Below are 17,901 nucleotides of genomic sequence, written 5' to 3' on the forward strand. Positions count from 1 at the left end.
AATCAAGACTCTTTATCAAGACTTGCAAGAGCCTATATAATTGGCCCTTAATTTATTTCCAGTATAAATTTCATGATTGCTTATTTAAAAAGTTTATGTATGTGTATACATACACATGTATACATATATATTCATATATATGAATATATGCAATATAGACACATATGTGTATACATATATCAAATTATTTAAAGATAGTGGTATATCATCTCTAGACCCTGTGCAGTACAAAGTCTTAGTTCATAAAAGAAACCAAAACAAAATAAACAAATGAAAAAACAACAACCCAATATTTACATCTTTTCTTCTTTTAAAAAAGTCAACTTAATATATTTAATTCCATTTCTTTTTGGCTTTGGATTACAAAATTTCACCAAAGTTTGTCAATTATGAATTTAGCAGAGACTTAATATGAAGTCAATTAAATTGAAGTTCTTATTGATTTGCACTGAATTATCTTTCCAAATAATTTTTGGAATCTTTACTTTCTTTCCTCAGGGATACTTTCTACATCATGTACTAAAGAATTTAAAATACTAATGCTTGGTGACAATTGGAACTAAAGATGTATTTAGCATTAATTTCCCCATAAGATGTGTTAACTGCAAATGTACCTTGACTTCTCATCAACTCACTTAAAATGCTGATAGTCCTTTAAGAACCAGATCAAATGTTACATCTTCTATGAAGGCTTCCCAGATTTCCACAATCAACTGTGATGGCTCTCTTATTTGAAATGACAATAGCATTTTTGTTTGTTTGTTTGTTTCTATTAGAATATACGTATTATTCTTTAGGAGAGGAGAAGGTAGTTTGCCATTTTCTATTAAATTGTAAGCTCTGTGAGGGGAAGAAAATTGTAATGGGCTGAGGCTTGAGTTGATGCACTGAGGTCCCAAGCATGTGAGGCTAACTAGTAATTGGACTATACTCTATTAATATACATGCTTGGATAGAATGGCCCCCGCCCACTCTCTGTGCAAGTCCTGATGTGTTTTATAGGAAATGAGGATTTTGGTGGGTGGAGGCAGAGAGAGATAGGAAGAGAGGAGGGGAGAGATTAAGCCTGGGTTCTATGCTCATAGATGCTGGTGGTGTGACTTCTGGTCTAGTGGCTTCTTGACTCAGCTGCACACATTGCTATTTCCCATTCTCTTCCACCTCAGATCTTTCTACACTGAGAATAAAGATTGACGATTACCCCCTAACCTGAATTCCTGACTCCGGCTGATTTTAAAATACGTGGTCATCACAGAAAATCATCTATTTATCTATCTATATGTAGCCTCCCCCTGTTTTATTTTTAGTTTTAGCAAATATCTCATTTGATCTTCACAGTACTGTGAGGTAAATGTTGTTATTATCCCCATTTTATAGTTGATAAAACATATTTAGTGTCTTGCCACTATTATAAGCTCATAAGTAGATTATAGTATAGTAGGTGGTTTTCAAGGACTTCTCTGGCTAAAAAAAAAAAAAAAAAAAAAAAAAAAAAAATCATCTGTGAATACATACACACATAAAAACACCAGAATTTTATTTATATATATATATATATATATATATATATATATAGTGCATATATTTACTCCATATACTTAGTAAATATATAACTTTATAATTCACATATCATACCTATATAAGTATTATGTACATAATAATATATTAAATGCAAGATAACTAATATAGAAATATTTGTATATCTATGTAGAGAGAGTTTACCAGGTATGTTTTTTTCTTTTTCCCAGTAAATTCAAGAAGACCATATCCTAAAATCTTTCATGGTTGTCAACCTGCATCAGTGAAAGGAATAGCTACATTAAGGAATTTATGGATGTATTGATGCATTGAAAGAGAAACCAGTTGAAACAGCCTGGGATTCTGAGTGTAAAAATTGCTCAGATCAACTTAGTGTATTTCCTCCCCAAGGAGTTCTCTACTAACGTTTTTTCTAACCTAGTAAACCATAGTACTTTATCTTTCCGTCTCAATGTTTTCTATTAGCTTTAAACCTGTGACTACTACTGATAACAGTTATCTTAGCTAACTTATTTCTCTTTTAACCTCTATCTTTTACTAGTAGCCTATCTTAATCACCATCATTACCACCATTACCATCAATTACCATCATCACTTTATAATCTTTCCTACTTTGAGGTTTCCTTTGGCCAATGTCTTTGCTAGACAAATCATGACTTATGGAAAGCAAACTTTCCTTTGCAGCCACTCACTGCCTTCACAATATCATGAAAAAACAAATACCCTTTGTTCCTACACAGATTTTCAAAAATAAATAACTTTTTATATAGACCATGTAGATTTCCATCTCTAAAATTAAAAAGACATGCAATTTCTAAAGGTGCAATAAAAAAAAAAATTTTGGCATGCTTTATCCAGCTAAGTAAAATGTGTTTTGCATAAATTCTGTTCAGCAAGCTGACAGTGAGAAAATGGCTGAAATAAAATTCTGAATATCATAGGTATAGGGCAGATACTGTTTTTCACTTCTATATTTAGAGGAAAACAACTGTAGCTTTGTGTGAAAAATGAATGGGAAGTCAATGAGATATATCAAGCCCTGGAAAGCTGTGGTGTATCAGTATGCCAAGGCTCTGCCTCTTTCCATTTGAGCTTCAGTTCTACCTTCAAGGATAAACTTGAGAATTAAAGTCTTTTCTGTGACTAGAAAGACATGAGGCTTATATGAAAAGTCAAATTAATCAATGCAGTTCTCCCTAAATAAATCAGAGTTAATGCTCAAATACCTGCTATCAATTTTATCCAAATATTTTCAAGTTTACACATGGGGTTTGTTTGGTGTGAACATTTAAGTGAAAAAAAAAGAAAAATGAATTCAATGCAACATGATGGTAGTACATTTAGTAGATATAGTTATATACAATTAGGTCTGTGCTATTTTTTAATCGATACTCATGAGAGTTTGGTCTTTAATTTTGGAATTAAACTTCTGGCAAGATGAATAATAGTCTATACATTTCTTGGCTATACCAGTGAATATGGTGTTGGTATTGAAGATAAGTAAATAGTGATAATGAATAGTCTTTAAAATCTTTTCCTTCCTAATTCCCTTTTCTTTTGAAGTTGACAAATCCTGATAAAATAATTATTTTAAGTCAAGGAACAATATAACTCCATTCCATTTCACTAACTGCCCCACAAATGTACCACTTTTATATTCATAAACTAAACTTCTTTTTTATGACTATGACTTGTTGTCATTCAAATTGATATTTAACCCCATTTTTTTAATTCTGTTTCTTGATTCTTGATTTCATGAATTCCAATTCTTTGATCTCTCAGTTGTTTCCCAGGCTATCACTTCTCCAATAGCTACATTTTCCTCCTTTCCCCATCCTGACCCCCTTAGAGACACAATTTGAGATAATCTTCTTTGCTTGAATGCCTTTGCCACCTGATCCCATCATCTATCTTGCTCTGTCAACTCTCAGATTTGCATTACCCTCACTAATATGATTCCTACTCACATGCTGTTGAACCAAGCTGGAGAAAATCAAGAAACTCTACTGAATGGATTCACCATTATTATATATCATGCAGTATCAACTAGGCCTTTAGTAAGGGAAATCTTTACATACCCTTAATTGACTCACTGCCCCATTCCCCAAAACAATTTTTCTACACTTTTTTTGTCCTTCCTCAAACTTTGAATAGTAGGACTTCAAATAAGTAACATTTGATTAAAAATCTTACCTGAGATATTTCCTAGCTGTGTGATCCTAGGTAAGTTACTTAACTACTGTTTGCTTCTGTCCCTCACCTGTAAAAGAAGGATAATAACACCTATGTCCTAAACACAAAACTATCCTCCTACCTATGTAACAATTTCTCATTTTCTTTGGGGGAATTTTCGTCAAGATCATGACTGCTAACTATGGATATTTCCTGAACTCTCTTCTCTCTTTATATTATTTACCTTGGTGATCTAATCACCTTCTGTGGACCCAATTATTATCTTTATCCATATAGCTCAAATCTAATTATACAACCACAACTTCTCACATAAACTCAAGAGAGTTATCACATAGGGGACCATCATCTTCATGATCACTCAGGCTCTTGATCTATGCATACTCTTTTAATTCTCATTTATCCTCATATCTGCCCCATTTCCAAACTGTTGACAATTCCTGCTTATTTTGCCTTTGTAAGATTTCTTGTATGTTTTATCTTCTCTTTTCCAATAACTACCCTGGTAAAGACTTTTATCATCTCCTTCAAACCTGTACTATTGTAATCAACTTTTGAGTGGTTTCCCTGTGTCAAAAATTTCTTTATTTAGTTCATCCTCCAATCAGCTGTAAAATGGAACATCCTGAAGCTCAGGTGATTTAGAATTGTATATTCTTCCCATCACACACACATACACACATACACATGTGCACATGTACTTTTCTACTCAGCATAATAAATTTAAAAGTAGCCAGTATAAAAGGGCAACAGAAGGAAATAAGATTGTATAAAGGATCCTACAAGTTATATACAAATAGCCTCAAAGGTCAAAAGAGGATAATTTACAAATTATATCATATATTTCCCAAAAATCACATCCTGGTAAAATATGTGGAATCAGAGTAAGATATCTAGACTCCATTGTCAAGGTTTTTGATTCTGATATTATATAAATCTAAGTCAAATTCCAGATATCCACAGAACATCAAAATATGCTGATAATTTTGAGATAATGTGGCCTCATTAAGTCTGAAGTTTAATCCAAAGTTTGAGATGATTTGAATGTCAATTAACTTATCCCAAGATGGCATAGATAATAAGTGTTCTGTCCCCTCAAAAATATCCTATAAAAATTATTTCAGACCTTGCCCAACCTCCTCAAAACTCTCCCACCTCTAGTGAGTTACCTAAAGCTCTCTATTCTAATCTATGATTACTTGAGTGACACTCTCTGCCTCTCCCCCAGGCTACCTACTTCCCTTCACCATCCCATCATTCTCCCATTTCTATGTTGTCTGCCTCTGTGCCCCTTTTACACATTGACTCTGTACCTTATTAAAGTAATTACAGTTCTTTCTACTATCATTATGAACTTTCTCAGGAAGTATTCAAAGAACTGGGCATCCCTGCCTCCATTTCATAAATTAATTAACAGTGAACAGGTCTGATCATTCAGTCCCCATTTACACCACTTCATTATATAAACTCCAGTGCCTCCCTATCACCTTCAAAATAAAATATAAAATTCTTTATGGCATTCAAAGTCTTCAAAGCCCTTAATATAATGATCTCCTTTTGTATTTTCCCCATGTTCTTGCTTCCTACATATACATAATGATCCAATAACCCTGGACTTCTTGTTTTTCTTCAGATAATACATTTCATTTCCCAATTCTGTGCAGTTTCATTCGCAGTCCTCCATTCCTATTATCTCTCCCCCCTCATCTATGCCTTCTTGTTTCCTTCATCTTTTCATCAAAAATTAAAATAAAAAAAAAATCAAAATATAAAGAGCTCAAGATAAATTTAGTTGGAGAAAACTTTACAACTAGGAAGATTAGGAAAGAGGTGCTCCTGAACTGATGAAAAATGGCAGGCAGGGAAAAAGCTCTCCATTGAGAGCTGACAGAGTTGGTAGCTTTGGGACTTGAGAAGTTCAACTCCACAGCAGTGCACCTCTAAGCCCAGCTTCCCTAAGATGAACAGTTGAAGTTTATCTAAAGCATCAAACCCTGCTTACCCAAGGAATCATGCCTTCTTATCTCCTATCTCTTAGATAATCAAGTATAGTAGTTTTATAAACCCATGATAGCTTATAACATATTAACTACACACAAGTGCATGTGTGTGTGTGTGTTTTAAGGATAAAGTCTAAAAAGTCTAAAATCAGGTGCAATTGATCTCCATCAAGCCTTCTGGCTATTACTACTCTGTACCATCTCAACTAATTGGAGGTTGAAAAATAAAGAAGCTAATGCCTTTTGTTGTCTCCGAGTTAGTCTGATTGTATTTTGTACACTGAATTCAGTTTCTTTTGGCATACAGTCTATGTTTCTGATTTTAGTGAAGTATTTTTTGCCATAAATGCAACAAGAGCCTGTAATCATGGGGTCTTTTCAATCTAATCCCTTAAATTGAAACAGAGCAGCTTGCAGTCTAGAGGAAACTCAAGTTTAATATTTTGCTAATGTTTTTTGCATAATTCATTCCATTCAAATTAAACTGGTGGGTCTAATAAAATTATAATTTAACTTCAAGCATAATAAAAACTTCTTTATTAACTTTAGTTGTAAAACTTGTAGCAAATCTAAGCAAAATGATTTGTATTAATACTTTAAATAAATTTTTAAACACAGAATTAAACATTCCATACACTTTATGCTAGTATTTATTTTATTCATTTATTTGGCAATAAACATAAGATTTTTTTTTAAGTCACTCAGTATATACTGAAGTTTTAATTAACTTCAGTACTAGAAAAAGGTTTCTCAAAGGAAAGCTAACACTCACTATGATTAAAGGTTTGCCATTTGGCAGTTTAATTTTCTACTCTTCTCCTTAATACTACTGCTGGATGGACAGCTTCCTTTATTTAAACCTTGTCCTTATCAATTGGCTACAGAACCTGACACTTTGCTAGTAACCCTGTAATTCCAACTCTTGTATTTGTTAGGACTCTATTTGCTTACACATCGATGAGCACAGAACATTTTTAGGGGATGTCAGGATACCAGGAACTATGTAAGAGATAAATCAGAATGTAATTTGCTGTCAGACTAAAGGCAAATTTAAAAGAAAAAAATGAATCCTATACCTTCTTTTAAAAAAAGAAAACAGAGCAATATTTCTTTTTAACAATGTAATAATCAACATTTTGACAAGCTCTGACATCCCAAAATGTATAAACAAAAACAGCATATTAACCTTCAGCAATTTATAACATGCACCATGCTGTAATAATAAAAAACAAAGAAGGTTCACATTTTAAAAAAAAAAAAGATGATCAAAAATGTTTTATCCTTGCAACAATGTATAGTAATGGGAACAAAAAGTTTATATGAAGACTTAAATACTTTGGGATGATGTTTTATCCTTACAACAATGCATAGTAATGGGGGCAAAAGGTTTATATGAAACCTTAAATACTTTGGGATATGTATGTGTATATATATATATATATATATATATATATATATGTGTGTGTGTGTTGCATGCATATGTGCACATATAAATATATGCATATATGTACATGCATGTATACATACCCATTTATGCACTGCACTGTATATAAGTGCACATGTGCATAAATGCACATATGCACATGTCAATCTTTGCATGTACATATGTATGCATATAATGTGGGGTGATTGTGTGTGTATGTAGCTAACAAATGACCACAGAGATCTTTAAATATTGAAAGGGCTAAGTACTGCAGTAAAGGCACCTTCTTTGGATAGAGATTTAAATAGTGGAATGAGAGGATATTGTGATAAAGTAAATTGTAGACAAAGAAAAAATATAGATGATGTAGACCTTCATCTGTCTTACTCTACCAAAATGAACAAGTCACAATCTCTGTACACCACAGTTTTGTCATTTAACCAATAAAAATTTTAGATTTTCTAATCCAAGGTAAATGATTGTGTCTGAGAATTAATTCCTTCATCTGTAAAATGAGAGAGTTGAATTGTATGATTTTTAAGGCCTTTCCTCACCCTAAATCTCTAATCCTATGATTGCAAACCACTCAGGGAAATCATAAATGTCTCAGAATTTACCCTAAGAATGCTCTATGTGTTATACAAGTTGTTGTAAGGACAGAATTCTGAAGATTCCTTCCCATGTAAATCAACAACATTACTTAAACTATAAATCAATGGCTAGTATTGGCACACGGAACCCCTAGGATTGCTTCCCCCGTCTGAATTCTTCAGAGTACCTTCCTCTAATGGAACATGCAAAACATATCTTTTAATATGAGCCAGAAACAATTTATTACAATATCATAGATATCTATAATTTAGTTAAGCAGCATCCCTTATAGTACATTATAGAAAAAGGACAAGAACACTAGAATTGAGAGTTTTCATTTCCATTTAGCTTTCAAATATACATTACCATAGGTTCCCTTATGTCCAAGAGAAGAACTTGAACGTCAAAGGTATGGGAACCATGTAGGGAGAAATTTACATACACACACAAACACACTCACACATTAGAGTCATTATATAACATGTGCAACTCATATATATGTACAACATATATACACTCATATAGAGCCATATATATATAATGTATATTTTCTAAATCATTAAGTTTAAATACACCTCTAGATATATTCTAAAACATAAAATGTAGTAGTTTGAACCCTTCCTTTGAAAATATTTTGCAAATGATTGCTAACCTGCTTAAATAGTCTTGTAGCATTTTTTTAATCCTTCCTTTTTTCTTCTTTTTTACTTCTTAAAATTACATATTATTCTCTGTGAGCCTTTCCTTTTCAAATCAAAGTAAAGAACTTGGCTAGTTCAGATCTTTCTTCTAAAGAATTAATTGATCAGAATTTTAAATAATAGTGTTAACAAAAAGAATTTAAATTGATGCTGCTTCACCCAAAAGAAGAGTACGGTGCTTATCTGGCAGTAATCTAAGAATATACTTACTAATACTCTCTTCCCATTTGTCTTTTTTCTATCTTTTCCTTCCAGCTACCCCTCTCCCTCCCCCTCTCTCTCTCTCTCTCTCTCTCTCTCTCTCTCTCTCAGTATATTTAAACACTATCCCTTCTGCCCCTCCCAGGCACTCCAAATAATTTGGTGCTGTGGTATCCCAATTGCAATTTCCTTGCCTGGATTAAAGATCCTTATTGTTACTAATTTGGTGATCTTTCTTTCAAATTGACAGTAAAGAGCATATGTGGCCAAGGGTGAGCCCTTAGTTATTGGAAACCATTTTAACTTTTTATATAATTCTGCCTTAGGTATAGGAACCCTCTACAGGGTTCCAAGACTCAGTGCCCCTGTGGTGTTCAGGAGTGCTTTTCCTTGATATATAAAGCTTGATTCCAATTTGTCTGCAAAAGCACCATGCTGATGTTGCTGTCTCAGACTGCTCCTCAGCCACATTGCTAGTAATGCTGATATGAACTCTAGATGCTCTAAATGTTCAAAATTCATCAACTTGTCACATGATCATTTGAGTTTGAACAAGGAGGATTTCCCTTAAAATGGAGGATTCTAAACTGTAACATTATATAGATCCAGAGATATGACAGATTCTTTCATACAATCTCAGGATAAAGTCTGTGTGTTCTCATTTCTCCTCATTTGATATTCACAGAACTTAACTTCTGCCAGATTGATTAAGGATATCTTTGATTGATTGATTAAATTTAAACCTTTTTTTTACATTAATTGGGAATAGAAACCTCCCTTGGGGGGAGCAGCATAATGCTAGATAGTATAGTAGATGGAACACTGAACTCTAAATCAATTACAGATCTCCAATAATTAACAAAGCTAATTTCAATCCAGGATGGCTCAGTGGATAGATCAATGGATTTAGAGTTAGGAAAACATGAATTCAAATCTGGCCTCAAGCACTATATATTTTACTCTATATATTAGCCTTTGTTTGCCTTAATTCACAGAAGAAGTAAATGACAAAGCACCTACTGTATCTTTGTCAAGTATGGTCATGGAGTCATTGAGTATTATACATGACTGAAAGCCTGAAAAACAGTTTCAACCCACAGTTCCATTTAGACACTTTTTTTTAACAATGTAAGTCCTTTCTTTCTCTTCTGCTTGAAATCATCCATATACTCTCTTTTTTATATCCTAAAATCACACTTTCTTATTTCAGAAATTTCCATTTCAACATTATTGAAAACATTCTGACCATTATCCAATGGCCTTTTTTGCTTCTAATATAAATGAGCAATGCTTAGATTCTGACATAGTTGAGCTTCTTTGTTTATCAAGATCCCTTTTGACCTTAAAATCCAACAAAAAGTTGCTGAGTAGTTAGCCTTTTCTCTTTTTGATTGCTGAATCACTTTATTCTACAGAAAAGCCTCATTTTTTCCCCTTACTCTCTCAAAGCTATTTTTTCTTCATCCACTAATATATAGTCTCAGTAATCTCTTCTTTTTAAATGTCATTACTAAGTGAAGGAAAGTTTTTTTCCCCCAAGTTTTGATTGATCTGGGGGGTGCTAATCTTGAATCACTGAGAGAGTGTCCCAATAACTGAGGGCAGCCAGTTACACAGAATCAACTACCAGTCAAGCATCAGAGTACCTTGAGCTCAGGTGATGAGAAAACGATGTCAATAATCTAAGCCATTAGTCCTCCAAGGCAAACAAGCCTCCAGAAATGTCTAAAGCCTATAGAAAAAAAAATCCTACCTTTATCTGCAGGGGGGAAGCTAAGAATATTACTCTACCCTAGTGTTATATTATAGATAATATCAAAGGATTTGGCCAACATAACTCTTAAAGGTTCCCGCCAAAATGAGACTGTCTCATTCTATTAAACCTGGTTCCTTGAAATTGATATAGAAATCCTATTTAAAAACAAAAATGAAGATCTCTTCATCTTCTCTTTAATATACTGTTTTTACTCTATAGAAAAACAATGAGGTACCTAGCAAAAGGTTCATAGCAATGAAGCAAAAATTGTTTCCATTACATGTGATAAAGTGTGTTTAAATGTTATTATTTGCCTTCATACTTGAATAATTCAAAGGAAACACCAAGGTTACTTATGAACATGCAATTATATAAGAGAGATTAGAGAGATGGCAAGTATAAAAAAAGAATAAAGCACAAACAAAACTCTAAAACATTATCGATAACATACCAGACCGCTAACTGAAAGAACACCCATGTATTTAGTGACATCACAGATCATAAGCATGAACGCTTGATTTGTTTAGAAAGATGTAACCTTAGGATACCTACCAGTGAAAATATTTATTTCAAGATGGAATGTCTAAGAGAAAAAAAAAATTAACTAGCATCTCTGTGTGCTTAGTAACATAGCAGGTGGAAAAATAAATGTAATTTGACAATATAAGTGACAAGACATAAAATGACTTATTCTGATCATTTTATGTTAAGTGAATCCTCTCCATTTTTTGCTCCTTCATACTAATAAAATGGAAAGTTTAAGTAATGATCTGTCAGAGAAGGGAATAATAATTCTAAATAGTAATTTAGAAGATAAGACCTGTAATTGAACAAATAGAAGAGAAAAAAAATCACTCAGTCACTAGAAATCATAATTACAATACCTGTATATGCAAACTGTACAAGGTCCCAGAGAGCATTAGGATCTATGCCTTCCATTTTGATTTCTTCTTGTTTAGCTTCACAAACATCGCTTGTAAACATAGCAGCAAAATAGTCAGAAACAGAGCTGAGAACAAGCCTACAAAAAACAAAGAAAACATAGCTTCATGTTAATTAGAAGCTTCCATGCATTCTTTGATAAGAGGAAGTGTCATATAAGTTAAGTGACATCAAAAAATTATCTTCTGTTCTTAGAGGACCTTACCTTCAAATAAAAGCATACTTATGCCATTAGAAATGAGGGGTAATATCTGATCTCCCCAAAATTACAGGAAGTACATTGTTTCTTTGCCTCAATTTTTTTCCCTTTCCTCTATTACTTTCTTCCATTGCCTTTATCATTTATTTTGCCCTATTCATACTTTCTTCAGATTTCCACCTCTTCAAGCTTCAAGTTTAGTCTACATAGGAGAGATCCAAATATGAATTGTGTGTAGCTCTAACAAAGAGTATTGGATCCTGGATGTACAACTTACTACCTCTTGATTTTAGGCAAAATGATCATTTTTTCTAGGATTTTCACAATCTATAAAATAAAGGTTGAATAAGATGATCTATAAAGTCCCTTGGAACCCTAAATCATTTGATAGTTTATAAACAGATCTTATAATAATCTCTCCATATGCATGTGTAACTTTTCAGAAATCATATTCAGAATATATATAGAATGGATATATTAGACATATAATATCTATGTAATATATTTTATATAATATATAATAGAATATATATTTTATATATGAAACATATATAGAATTTATATGATACATTTGTATATATATGTGTATATAATGTATATATACACAAATGTATCATATATATATATGTGTGTGTGTGTGTGTGTGTATACACAAATGTGCCAAGTAATAGGAAACTTTTCTTTTATATTCATTTAATTTTATAATTAGATACTAACAGAAAAATTACTCTTCAAAATTAATGACTAAAGAGTTTAATGTTAAAGTGCAAGTAAATTTCAAAGGAAAAGCTCATTAAAGTAAATATTATTAAGAGATTTGTTTTTTTAAAGTGATATTCATTTTTCAAAAGGTTAGCAAGAAAATAAAAATAAATAATGTATCCTCATTCTTTTAGCCTAATTTTAACCATCATTGTATACCATATTACCACAGTCACATTTAAGAAAAATATATTATGATATATGACAACATGGGTATAGATTTATAATAACCTCAGTTGAAAATCTGAGATCAGGGATTACCTGCCACAGTGTCACTGTAAATATGTTTATACAAATCTCTGTAGGTTTTGGCCACTGCCATAACAATATTTTGCTGGGTCAGTGCCCAGGATAATTCAGAGAGAATGGGCAGTTAGAATTTGAGTGAAAAAACAGTACTAGGTGTTGTATTAAATAAACACTGAACTATGTCTGGTTAACAAAAATTGGCTACCTCTCTGAGTGAATTATGTCAGTGTCAAAAATTTTATATCCATGTAAATTAGCTTTTTGTCTTTTCAATGACAAAAACTGTTCTTCTCATGCTAGCTAGGAGGTTTCTAAATGTCAAAAGAGAAAGAGAAAACTGAATGAGAAAGAGAAAGCACTTTAAATCATATGTACTAATGATTGAAAGACAGCAAAGATAGCATATTATTACCTAAAACATTAATTAACATAGATCTGGAATGAAATTCAAAAACTATCTAGTCCAACTTTCTCATTTTACATATGAGGAATCTAAAACCTAATGAGGCTAAGTCACTTGTCCGAGATGACATAGTTTGAAATCATTAGAGGCAGGATTCCCTACTTCTAACCATTTCAATTCTTACCATCGATAATGCAAAGTTGAATTACCCAGATTTTAGAAATTAGAATATATTATACTCTAATATATGCATATCAACTACCTAATTTCTGGATCATTTAGTACTTAAAGAATATTTTAAATGAGGTGATTAAGGTAGATGGCAAACAGAGTAAAGATAGCAGGCTTAAATTCATGAATGCAAGGGCATAAGAATAAAAGTAGTGAAGGGAGGTGAAATGATTTCAGGATATAGAACAGGGCAAAAAGAAGAATCAGAAAGCAAAACAATCAGGATTTTTACACAATAAAAATCTGAGTGTATCTTTTTAAAGAATATCTTAATTACAAAGGAAATACACATACATACATGTGTGTGTGTGTCATTCTTAGAAAGAATTTTCCTTAAAGGAACATTGTTGGGGAGAGGCAAAAGAAAATGAGCTGATGATAGATACCTCCTTCAAGTCTTTGTGGAAATGAAGACCTATGAGAATAGTTTGATAACATTATATTAAATTTTTTTTATTTGTAAATTAATTTTGGTAGAATTTTGTTTTTAGTTTTTCTTTTTGTTCTTCATTATAATGATTCTACAGTGGTTGATATAAAAATACAAGCAATGAACAAAAATTTATTTTTAACAGAAAGCATAAACAAGGCATTACTACTTGAAGGTTTCAATAATTTAAAAATCTTTGAAGTAAGAATAATTGATAATATTAAAGTTGACCTCCAATAAAACATCATTATCAAAGAAAATGATTTCAAGTGAAACCAGATAACAAACATCATTTATTAGTTGAAGAAAACCATAATGCTGGTTTTTTTTTTTTCTTTTCATTTTTTAATATGAGTTCAAATATGGCCTCAAATGCTTAACATATACTGGCTGTGAGACCCTACGTCACTTAACTCAAATTGCCTCAAAAATAAAAGCAAAACATTTTTTAAAGAAGCTTTAGAAAAGCTGTTTCCAATCTGAAATCCTTCAGTTGTTCATGGTATATATGGAAACTGAGCAAAAATATTCAAAGTGAGCAAGTACTCACCTTTTAAAGGACAATCTGTAACTCACATGTCAGAATTGTGTAGTATTAGAATGTGATAAAATTATTAAGACATATCTGTCTCCAAGTATTTGCTACATATCAAACAGAAAAATCAGTATCAAATAGTTGATCCCATACACATAACTAGAAATGACTATATCATAAGATAAAAATCCTTACTTATATGTGAATTGTTTTTCATTTAATTTAGGGAAAATTTAGCACAATCCTGGGGAATTAAATGTCTATCAGTGTGAAATCAACTAGGTTAAATTTATTACCTACATAAAAGATGTATTGGTGGTTTTTTTGAAGCAAAAAAATACAGCTTAAAAATTGAAATTAAAAATATTCTCCCTCTTGAATGAATACCTTAAATCCTTTTCATTTATCAAAATGTTCTGAATATAGTGCAATCAAAGAGAGAGAAGGGAAAAAAAAAAGATTTTAAGTTACTCTGGATGTTTTTAAAATATATATTTGGTTTTCATCAAAATGTAGAGACCCAGAAATGGTAGGGGACATAAGTAGATATATAAAAGATTCTCTTTATTGAGAAATTAGTAAATATCTTTCTTACAAAATTCAATAGCTTTTTTTTCTTTTCCTAATCCTCAGGCAGCTCATATGTCTGTGTTTGCCACAAACTACACAGACAGCTCAATTTCAAATATTTAGTCCCATGTCCAGAACTGAGAATAACTTTAAGTATCAAGAAGGTAACACATTCTTATTTATTTCTTGTCAAATATATTCCTTAATTGCAGCTTTAATGTCATTGATTTGGAGTATACTCAATTTGCAGTTAAAAACCTAAGGTTAAATGTTAAGTCTACCCCAAAATAACTGAGAACTGGGAATCCATAGAGCCTTTCTTCTAACTAGGATTCCTTTTACTCACTTATTGACTCCTTTCCCAATAATTCCCACTTGATTCTAGTCATAGATTTAGAATTGGAAGGAACCTTAGATATCAACTAGTTTAATTATTCTACATATGAGGAAACCGAGAGATTAAGTGAATTTCAGTTGTTGTTCAGTCATTTCATCCCTGACTGATGCTCATTTTTTTTTTGTTTGTTTGTTTGTTTTGTTTTGTTTTTGGCCAAGATACTGAAAAGTTTTTGCTATTTCTTCTCCAGTACATTTCATAGATGAGGAACTGGGGCAAACAGGGATAAGTGTCTTGTCCAAGGTCATACACCTAATAAATGTCTGAGGCTAGAATAGAACTCATGAAGACTAATCTTCCTGATTCCAGGCTAAGAGTTCTATCCATGCTTCCCTGAATAAGTACCTAAATTAAATTTCTAACTTCGGTTCTTTTATTCTAGATTGAATATTCTTTCTATTGTACTCACCTATCCCCAATGGTTTTTTCTTCATTTCCTCTGTTAACCAGCTTATCTACATAATTTGACTTTGTCACTTCCATACTTCTATCACTTTTTATCTTTATTTCTATCCTACCATTGTATAGAAAAAATATACAGCAAAACATTTGGAGTCAAGAAAAATCCAGTTTTGAATTCTGCTTTGAATATCCACTTACTTTCCATACAGGGACAAAATATTTATCTTTAGTCCTTTATTACCTCATATATTAAAATAGAGATCAAAATACCACTTAGGTGGGTACTTTTTAAAGTTTAAATTTCTACAGATTTGTCCTTTACTCTTTATCCCAATTTCCTAAAGAATACTTCCACTTAGATGTCCCACTATTGTGTAAAACTCCACAGCCAAAATCAGTTAATTCAGTAGAGAGAAAAGTGTCATGTCCCATGGTCAATTTTTGACTTCTTTCTCCTTCATCCCCTAAATGTAACCTATCACCAAGCCTTATTCTTTGTTATTATGAAATATTTATTGGATGTGCTTTTTTCTCTGTTTCATCTTTGTTTAGTGTTCTGCCAGCTTATGTCAGGATGATTAGAATGATGTTTTAGGAAAACCTAATTCTTATTTCTCTACTTCTCTATCCCATAATCAGGTCTGAATCCTAGTGAAATAACTCATCTTAAAATACCAATTTGATTTCTCTCCTCTCTCTATCTCTCTCTTTCTTTTCTTTTTTCTCTAACTCTGTCTCTTTGTCTCTGTTTTTCAATCAGTATGTCTGTCTCTGTCTCTTTGTGTCTCTTTCTCTGTCAATCTCTCTCCTCTCTCTGTGTTTCTCTCTGTGTCTTTCCTTTCTTTCTCTCTCTATGTCTCTCTGTCTCTCTCTTCCTTCTCTCTTTGTCTGTCTCTTTGTCTCTGTCTCTCAATCAATATGTCTCTCTCTCTCCTCTCTCTTTCTGTCTTCCTGTATCTCTCTTTGTTTCTCTATTTGTCTCTCTGGAGGGCTTCAGGATCAGTCAGAGTCAGGATCAGTCAAAGTCCTTGGTCTTTAGGAGGAGAAGTGAAGGAGTCAGACAAGCTGCCACTTGACTCATTAAAGATGAATGCTGGACTCTGTAGTCTGGAGCCTGAAGTCTTCCTTCCTCAGTGTGCTGTGGTAGAGAGAGATTGACCCTCTCCCTCAGCTTTCCAATCCTTGTTTCTGATTACCCCACCACACCACATTCAGCCAGAACCTATAATGAGGAGAGCCATCATATCACCATATCATCCAAATATATGCTTATAGAGCCATTATCTCACATTGAGTATGTACTTAGCCTTAAGGACTCTGCTGTCTTAGATTGAAGTACACCTTTTCAGAGTTACTTCCCTCTACATCTCATGCTTTCTTTTGTTTTAGAACACAAGTGGTCATGCCCTCCCAGACTTCTCAAGAAGAGAGAGGAAAAACACCAAAGGGAAGTGGGGAGTCAAACCAGATATTGTTGGTGGGTTTCTGGGCTCAAGGGTCTTACTAGAAACAAATACACATAGATCCATCAGTATAGAAGGAATTACACAAGAACATAGCAATATAGTGCAGGCTAATAGTGATTACTCTTCCCACAGCTGGTGTAAGCTCAATGTGGTATAACAAACATGAATTGTACATGCAAGTAGTTATATAACAACATGGTATTGTAAAAGATTTCCAGAAGTCCTAGAAGGAGCGTATGTAAATAATAATCACACATAAGCCTCCTTGAGCAGCCAAGAGATAGTCCAAAACCAATCTATTGTCCATTACTTCACGTGTCAGGGAATCCAATGATTCCTGCAAGTTTTTGAAGTCCTGCAACATTCTCATCTTATATCAAGGAATCCATTGATTCCTGCAGATTTTGAAGTCCCTGCAAAACTTATCATGTCTCAGGGAATCCAATGATTCCTTAGGGTTTTGAAGTCCTGCATCAATCTCATTAACAATTTTTGAAGTCCATGAGTCAATTGCCATAATTGCCATGCTTTTTCAGTGGTGGGCAGAGTCAGCAATGGAACCACCCAATGTTTCTTGAGTCATCTCCTTTGTTTCAAGGGTCTACTCCGAGGTGAATGTGGCTCATTGGCACCCATCTGATTCCTTCTCCATCTGCAGAGACACAAGCAAACCCTCTCCACCAAGCAGTTAATCTATCTGGTCCCTTCCATTCACCACTTTCTGGATCTCTCCACATCACGTGGCGATTATCTACAGATAGTGGAGCTTCTCGCACTGAACACTGCACTTCTGGTAGATTATAAAACCTGTATGCCCTGAGCCAGTGCATCTTTATCAAAAATCCAGAACTTAATTATATAAAGAACTAAATTTAGAAGTTCTTTAGTGTTACCTGTGGTTCCCCCTTTCTTTT

The 17,901-nt window shown here is 32.9% G+C and overlaps 1 protein-coding gene across 1 annotated transcript in view; it reads right to left on the reverse strand.

The window, feature by feature from the left end:
• Window positions 1-17,901, reverse strand: part of KLHL1 (kelch like family member 1) — a 553,989-nt gene that overhangs the window by 339,662 nt on the left and 196,426 nt on the right. Inside the window, exon 3 of the mRNA XM_003765805.2 lies at window positions 11,286-11,422. Coding sequence (XP_003765853.1) covers window positions 11,286-11,422 — 137 coding nt within the window. The remainder of the gene's footprint in view (window positions 1-11,285; window positions 11,423-17,901) is intronic.

This window comes from Sarcophilus harrisii, chromosome 3, assembly GCF_902635505.1.
Source record: "Sarcophilus harrisii chromosome 3, mSarHar1.11, whole genome shotgun sequence".
NCBI classification, from domain to species: Eukaryota; Metazoa; Chordata; class Mammalia; order Dasyuromorphia; family Dasyuridae; genus Sarcophilus; species Sarcophilus harrisii.